Here is an 8,636-nt window from a genome sequence, read left to right on the forward strand (position 1 = left end):
AGGGAGTAGAGGGGGTAGAGAGACGGCATATATGCATGTACAGCACCTTAATCATAGTTCTTGAAAATTGGCTAGCTGATTCAACAGATATATGCATGGAAGATGAATTGGCAGCAAGGTTAGGTCGATTCAAGTATTATTTCTCCGTTTAAGTTTGTGCAGGAAATAAATCAAAAGCATCGCTGGAGTTGCAGGGATACTTGATTAACTTCAGAAGTAGCTACATAATACTAATGATTTTTATCATTCCATGTTACTAATTGTGGGCAATTCAAATTGTATACGTGTACAACTAGACAAAGGAATTGTATACGTAACAAAAGGGATATCAGAAATAAATTTGAAAAAATTTCATTAAAATTTAAGAACTTGAAAAGAAAGGAATGAATTAACCAACAAGAAACTAAACAGTTTGATTCTTATTTATAACCTCTGTCTAGCTACATGATGTGTGCAGTTATGCACAAGTAGCAGTGTATAATTATTTTTGGAAGATTTTGCATATGCAAGTAAAATTCAATCTTGTACATGCATGTATATACAGTACTACAGTTGCCTTTGATTTCTGTATAGTGGAACACTGTTCTCCACTAGTTTCAGGCTATTAATATCAACATTCAAGAGGGTGCAACACATGGGAAATGCATAATTTTTGCTGTATCCCACAAAATATCATGTACAGAGCACCCAAAATAAATCTAGAAAACTTTTGGAGGATTTTAATCGATGCGTATGCGTTCACCTGGCGTCAAACAAAGAAACCACAAAATTGGGAGTTTCAAAGAGAAAATTAGGAACGAAATTTGAAGGAATTGAAGAAGCAGGCATGCGGCATGCAGCAGGAGATCGAGCCATCTGAGGTATGATTCTCTCTCCTTTTGTTCTTGTTGAGACTCTTCTCCAACCAATTGACCAAAAAGAATCACGGAAAATCAAACCAAAAAGTGTCGCAAATCAAGAAGAACCAGTCAATAATTAATTGTGTGGTACTCTCCCAGTGCAGTCACTTCACCAATTAATCTCTGTCTTGAAAGCAGATTTACATAGACAGAGAAAGGGAAAGAGAGAGCTAAAGAGGGAAAGAGTTAACTATGAGAGAGATCATATGCAGGCAGCATGTATACATAGATCTTACCGCGAGAACTGTGTTGCAGAAGTTGCAGTGCACATAGCACACATGATCCGCCGGCGCGATATGGGCCGACATTCCTTCTGATCGGTTGCCGCCGCCGCCGCCGCCGCCTCGCTTCGCCTTGTGAAGAACAGTACTCTCCCAGCAAGCAGCAACGAGGAAGAAGAGGAGGAGGAAGACGAACAGGTAAAGTTTTCAGCTAGGAAGAGGCAGCAGGCTAGGTTTGCACATCCTACCGATATATATATCTCGAGTATGTATGTGTGCTTAGAGAGAGAGAGAGAGAGAGGGTGAGAGAGGGTGAGGAAGGAGAGATTGAGCTATCCCGCTGCTTTCCTCTTTTCTTTTCGCGTTGAGAAAGAGAGAGGAGAGAAAGACTCAAGAGAGAGGAGAGAAAGAGAGGGCGTGTGGGGGCAATAGAGTAGGCAGCAGTGGTTTTATTTGTTGTGGTGGCTCATGTGTGTGGAAGCAGCAATATGCAGGAGTAGAGAGAGAGAGAGAGGAGGGAGGAGAGGGGATGAGCTGAGCTGAGAAATGTCATGATTGCCACAATGAGTGGGTGGGAGATACCCTCCTATCATGCAATGCCTATCCTACAAACATGTATACATCATCAGTATCCTGCACGCGCTCATAAATTGTCCATCTGCAAAAAGATCTGCACGCATGCAGTCACTAAATTGTTCATGCATGCATTCGCTAAATTTTCACTGCTACAGTCTGCAGTACCGGTTTCTCGCAGGCTGCATTAACAAATAAAGATAGATATAAAAAATAGGACCTCACATATAGTTTGATTTACAATGAAACTTATATTAAAAAGAAACAAAATCAACCAGTCATATGCTGAATTCTCGGCAGCCTTGCATAATATTTATTTCTCTTGCTTATGTATTAGTTAGATCAAGGAATCATGCATAATAAAAAAATATGTAAGATAGCTTTTTATGCTTATTGCTTATGTATTAGTTAGATCAAGGAATCATGCATGATAAAAAAAAAATGTAAGATAGCTTTTTATGCTTATTGCTTATGTATTAGTTAGATCAAGGAATCATGCATAATAAAAAAAATGTAAGATAGCTTTTTATGCCTATTGGTTTTTGTCCCACTCTTATTATGTTGCCAGTGATAGCTTTTTGGGATGTTTTATAAAAATAAAAATTAACAAAATAGAATGGGAAATAGTAGACCGGGTACATATGGTACTGAATGGCTGAAGGGTTGGATACATACGTGTCAAATGTAAGGACAGATAAGACTGTTTGGGGTAAAAGGGGAGGACAAGTGGGTGACCTATCAATGTAACGTGACATTAGCTTGTTTGGCTATATAACTAACTGCTGCTGGTCTTAAATTAATTATGGAGGCAAGCAACTTTTCTGTTTTATAAGACTTGGAACTGCATGAAAGAATTAATTATTTGTATCCCCTTTAGTTGCTTGTCTAATTATGATACGTTTCGAGAGACGAATGGATTTATATTACACCTCAGGTACGCTCTGCGCTACCATTTCCCGTGTAATTCATGGGATCTCTTAAGTTACCATTCCACATAAATAGTATATCCCGTGTGCGTACAACATTCCACAAACGTGGCAAACATTTATGATTCCTAGCTATATTATCTTTTGTGCTCCTCTTTTCTTGGCCTCTCTACATGGCTTTTTGTGTAGTGTCTGTGCCCAACTGATGGTCGATCAGCTAGGGTAGGCTAAGATGTGCACATGATCCGTATCCATCCATTGGATCACTGCCCATGCCGGTGGTACGTTGACGACTGCAGGCACCACCACATGGTGTAGATTGAAGTCCCTTTCTGCCTCTCCCAGGTGGGCCCTCGCTCCCCTGCTGCACTTGATCGATGCCATAACTTCATGGATCCGGTACTGCAAGTTGATGAATAATATGCACAGCAGCAATTCATTTTTAATTAAGGAAAAAAATCCAATTTACTACCCAGCTATGTCCAAATGACCCCTAACGTATAATTAAAACACATTTAACGTATAATTAAACAAAACCGGATCAAAACACACCTTTAACGCATAATTAACATCGGTTTTGCTGACTTGGCCAGTTTTCCTCCGAATTTTGCTGAGTGGGCATGACATGTCAGCTGCCCCACGTGGCATAATAAAGTTCAGGTCTAGAATGCCCCTTCCCTTCAAATCTGAATTGGGATATAATTCCAACAGTTCGTTCGTATACCCTCGCCGTCGCTCGGTCAAGATTCACCGGCGGTGGCGGCATGCCTTGTTCCCAGCAGCTCCCGCCCACTGAGCGGCACCTGGCCCTGCTGCGATGAGCTCCCGGCATCCGTGTCCCTGAGCGACACCAAGCTGTGCCCTGTGCGGCACCCGGCCGTGCCCTGCCGCCGCATGCTGTGTCTTTGTAGACACACCAGAACGCTACAACCTGATGCTAGGGATGCTACAAAATTTAGGCAAAGACAAGAAAAGGCACCCTCCGCAAGTTCCCAGATACATGGTGGACCAAATTGACTGGACAAAGGCAAGAATAAGCACCTTCGGTACATCCCCAGTTACATGATAGTGCGTGGGCAAAAACCGACATGTCATCCCTCGTCAGCAAACCTAGGAGGAAAACCGGCCAAGTCAGCATAACCGATTTTAATTATGTGCGGTTTAGTACCTAGTCCATACTTTAAGGACAGTAAATTGAACTTTTTCCTTTAATTAATAATTATATTATGTAAGAGAAATAAGTTAATAAGAACGTTGAACTACTATATTATTTTAAATATTTCCTGCCAGCTATATTCATAGTGACAACGGTTGTAGTATATATAAGTACCTTCTCAGAGTTCTTTTTTCATGTTGTGCCATGCATCATCTTGTCAGTACGATTATCGGCGAATTTATAGGCAATTATTTTGTTGATGAATTATTCTATAACTGCCACAAAAATGTTATTATAATTTAAAAAATGTATCAGTGCCATATATAGCTGTTGGTAGGGAAATCGAATGTAGCTGATAATTGTTTCACAGACTAGCTAGTAAAAATAACTTGTTATTGCTGAACCTATGTGGGGGGAGGTTGAGCCGGCGAAAATAAATGCTTCGGTATATAGTACAAAGAGAATGGGTGCACCTCTGTCTTGCCTTTGTCAATGCAAGACTTGTGTGGTTGCGGTTTAAGCGCGATGTTGTGGATGACAATCTTGATCAAGACTCCCTGAGAGTTACGCAGATGCAATGTCACAGTCGTAATGAATCTCTTGTCCTCTGGAGCTGGAATAGGAAAGTTTGTTGGCAAGAAGGAACACCCAAGGAAGACTTTGATGCCTCCCGTCCCCAAATATGGCAAGTGATCTTCACAAGACGTTCATGCAACCCTATCGAACCTCTTGTCATGTGCAAGACCTATGGACCACGGCTCCTGTCCAGTCCAGACATTGGATTTGACAAATCAGAAGCATTAAGCTGCTAGATTGATACCTAGCCTATATATCCTACAGCTGCCATTTTCTTGACAAAATTTTTCTACAACTGTAGTGTGCTACATTCCTTTGATGTTAGAAATTATCATGTACTTTAATGTGATGAGTGGTGCACTTGTTGTTAGATCATCGATCTGTTCTTCTGCTCCAAGACGGCATCGATATTCACCGCAAACTAGTCATATATCCTACACGATTGCGTTGGTAACTTTGTAACATATTGCAGACACGCACACGCAGGTTGTTAGTTAGCTAAAAAAGTTGGTAAATGAATTGAAGTCCACTACTCTAAATTACTTTTACATGAGCCGTCTCTCTAAATTTAATCGTGCAAGCTAAGGCTAACATTAATTGCTCTCATCGTACAAACAGATAGAAGTGGTTAGTTTCACACCAATGGGACTTCCTTGTCTGCATGCTCACTAATAAGGTCATGTCTATTTGCAATGCAGTTAAGTGATCTTGACGCCACGAGAGGCTACAAGGTCACTCAAATTGGTGCATCTATTACATGCCAGTTGATTACTTGATCGGTTACTTATGAATTAACTTTGATCTCTTCAGCTTTTTGCGTCATTCAGTTCCCAAGCTCACAAGAGATCAGTGTGAAAGAAAGATATATTGTCCCTACTTCCCTTGAACATCATCTCAACTACGACAAGGACAAAGTTCTATAATCTGTGTGCTTATTTCACACACGGAAAATCCACGTATATAAATATAAACATTTGTTAAATAGAGAAATTACAATATGGATACACATGTTTCGTTACACTCAACATACAAAAAAACTAATGTTAATTTCATTGAAATTTTGTTTATCAGCACTTAGAACATAGGCTCCTAATAAGGTCACCCCCAACAGGGACAATATCGTCAGCTGACTCGGATTTTTGCTGAGGTGAAGGAGAGAGAATCGATGAAAAGATCCATGCTAATGAGTAATAATCGATCAGTTACTAGCGTGTTCCCCTAAATGAGTGGGCTCACCCAGTGGCGGAGGACGAAATAGAATTAAGGTATGGCAAAATTATATATGAATATTGTACGATTTAAATCCAATCGCCGGGCGACCGTGCACCCTGCGGGGCACATGCGTTGCTCGGCGGATGCGTCCTCCGACCAACGCTACTTGTCTCACCTCTCACGAACTCGCTCGATGCCATGACTCCTGACCCCACGCACCCCCTGCACCTTCCGTGTTCCAAGCTAAGTCCAAGTTCTGAACCACGATGGCTGGTGCACAGCATAGGAAAAATGACAAGACCTGATACTCGATCGCAGCAAAAATGGTTAAGGTATGGCCACCGCCACACCCTGCCATCATGCTCCTCCGCCGCTGGGCTCACCAGCAAGTCGAACGTGCTCGTTGAGATGGTTTTCAGTGAGCTTGGCTGCTAGCTCCAGTGAGCGTAGCGGTGGCAGGATGAGGCGGCCTGTTGGGCGCGTGAGCGAAAGCGGCGCGGCCGCTGCCGAGTTTATTAGATGGCGGTGATGTGGATTTCGCGGCGGAAGGGCGCGATAGGGCTGCTCGCAGTCAGGGTTTTCGTGCTCGCCCCACACTAGTACTGCTGGGTCTCGGCTCTCTACGAGCACGCCGCTTGGTGCGGTTGGAGAGAGAGAGATAGAGAGGGTGTGCGTGAGAGAGAGCGTAAATGATCTGTCTGTCACATGGGTCCCACACATTTTCTCTGGATGCCCGGCTCTCATCTCCATGTTAGATGGAGATTTTGTCGAACTCCTCGGGCAGGGTCTAATGTGGTCCACGCCCACTGCTGTCCTCCTTTTTATCAACTCCCTCTATCTCACAAAGAGTATCCCTTTAAATTTGTCCCAAGACAAACTATTTTAAATTTGACCAAGTTTACAATAAAGAGTATCAATATTTATAATAATAAATAGGTATGATATGAAAATATATTTCATAACGATTCTAATAAAACTTGATAGACATCAAAAGCACCGATACATTTTTATATAAACTTGGTCAAACATAAGATGGTTTAACTTAGGACAGAACTAAAGGGACACTTTTTGCGGGACGGAGGGAGTAGATCCTGAATCCCTAATCATGAGCTACACACCTTATTAATTACCAGCTCCGGGGGCCACATTTCTATCCCCCACCACCACTCCCACCACAACCCCATCCTCTCCTGACCACACTAACACTAAACCCATCACAGGGGATTCATTTTTGAAGCTCATAGTCTGGTTTTCAAGTTCAAAAATTAAAAAAGGTTGAAAAAATACTCAAGTTGAGAGTTCTCCTGCATGCTTAAGTTAAAATCATTGATCAATACCTCATGTTTCCTAGAAAAAGGTGAACATCATATTGCCTCTATAATTTGGCGGGCTCATGGTAGTGGCCAGTATTTGGTAGTGGCCAGTATTATACCTGTTCTTTTCATTTTCAACACTAGCAAAGCCACCAAAAGGGAACACCAAATGATGAGCAAGGCTCAGTTCTTGCACTGTGGGAACTCACCCTAACTCATTTCATTTGTATGCAACTGCTGCATGGATTTCCCTAGCATAATATGATAAGATCAGGACTATTTATTATACATGCACCTGCAACTAGCTACCACTATAGCATAGTGGCTTTTGTAGTCATTTGTGCCCACATTTGCAATAGATTTAAGCCGAGAGCATATGTACATAACCCTCCCAGCTTAGTACATTACATAAATGTAAGACTTGCATGGGTATTGAATTTTTTTTAAACAAACCGGACGGAAGAGTTGCCGATTATATTAAAAAAAAGAAAAGATCAAGAAAGGATAGAACAACAAATAAATATCGGCCGGTTATTGGGACATGCATATTGAAATCCAAACTTTCAATGTTGTTTGGCCTAATAACTATGCATGAATTTAGTGATCCACAAATGGTACCACTAGATTCATATATATTTGAATGTAAGTTCCTATTATTATGACTTTGTAACTAATAACAATATACTATTACAAAGAGACATATATGGCCAAAAAAATCATCTTAGTGCATGTTTTCTTCCACCTTGCTAAACTTTAGATGCTAAAGTTTAGCAACTTTGAGCTGCTAAACTGCAAAACACTCTTGCTAAAACTTGCTAAAGTTGAGTTGCTAAAGTTTAGAACTTTAGCAAGTTTTGGGTTGCTAAAACTTGCTAAAAAGTGGGCTGGACACCTTATACCCCTCATTATTGTCTGGCACTCCCGCACTCCCGCACGCACCCCACCCGCATACCCCTCCCGCACTCGCCAGCGCACGCCCTCCTCTCCTCTGCTCTTCGCATCCACTCCCCGTCCCTGCCGCGCACCAACCGCCTCCGCCGCGACGCATCCACCCCCGCCGCCGCCACGCATCCGCCGCCGCCGCCACGCATCGACCGCCGCCGGCTCCTGGGGTCCAGCCCCGCCGCCGCCCTAGCCGCGACGCATCCACCGCCGCCGCCCACAGCATCGACCGCCGCCAGCTCCTGGAGTGTAGCCCCGCCGCCGCCGGCTCCTGGAGTCCAGCCCTGCCGCCGCCGCCCCCTCCTGGACGGAGCCCCTTCTTCTAGCGGTGTTAAGATATGGAACCCCTAATTTCTCTCAAGAAAACTACCTTGGAGAGGGAGGTTTTGGAGAAATGTTCGAGGTACCTTTTCACCTATCCGTATGAACACACCGATGACAACCACTCTATGATACTAGGCACACTCATATAGACATAACTAGTACCGTGAATTGCAGTGTATTGTCGCCAACATGTAAGAATACGTATTTTGTGTTGTGCAGGGTGCATTACAAGATGGGGAAAAGATGCTTGTGAAGAAACTTTCACTGAACTCCTCACAGGGATTCCTAGAGCTTAATAACTACCTTGGTCTGGCTGCCAAGCTGGAGCTCACGAACCGAGTGAGGCTCTTGTGTGTGTCCCTTCTATAGGACAAGCTTCTTGTCCACGAGCACATGCCCGACAGATGCCTACATACCTTTCTGCTGGGTGCTCATCAGTCTACTGTTCCTCGACAGATCAGGGAACTTACATGGATTAGCATCTATCTCTCTGT

At 42.9% G+C, this 8,636-nt stretch overlaps 1 protein-coding gene across 2 annotated transcripts in view; it reads right to left on the minus strand.

Annotated features, from left to right (window-relative positions):
• LOC101759981 (protein YABBY 6) overlaps nucleotides 1–1,554 on the minus strand; it is a 6,019-nt gene extending 4,465 nt beyond the window's left edge. Inside the window, exon 1 of one of the 2 annotated variants that reach the window (XM_022825502.1) lies at nucleotides 1,136–1,554. In XM_022825502.1, coding sequence (XP_022681237.1) covers nucleotides 1,136–1,207 — 72 coding nt within the window. In that variant the 5' untranslated portion in view covers nucleotides 1,208–1,554. The remainder of the gene's footprint in view (nucleotides 1–1,135) is intronic. The other variant, XM_004963117.3, reaches the window with a different exon arrangement.
• Between the last annotated feature and the right edge of the window lie 7,082 nt (nucleotides 1,555–8,636).

This window comes from Setaria italica, chromosome III (assembly GCF_000263155.2).
Source record: "Setaria italica strain Yugu1 chromosome III, Setaria_italica_v2.0, whole genome shotgun sequence".
Taxonomy (NCBI): domain Eukaryota; kingdom Viridiplantae; phylum Streptophyta; class Magnoliopsida; order Poales; family Poaceae; genus Setaria; species Setaria italica.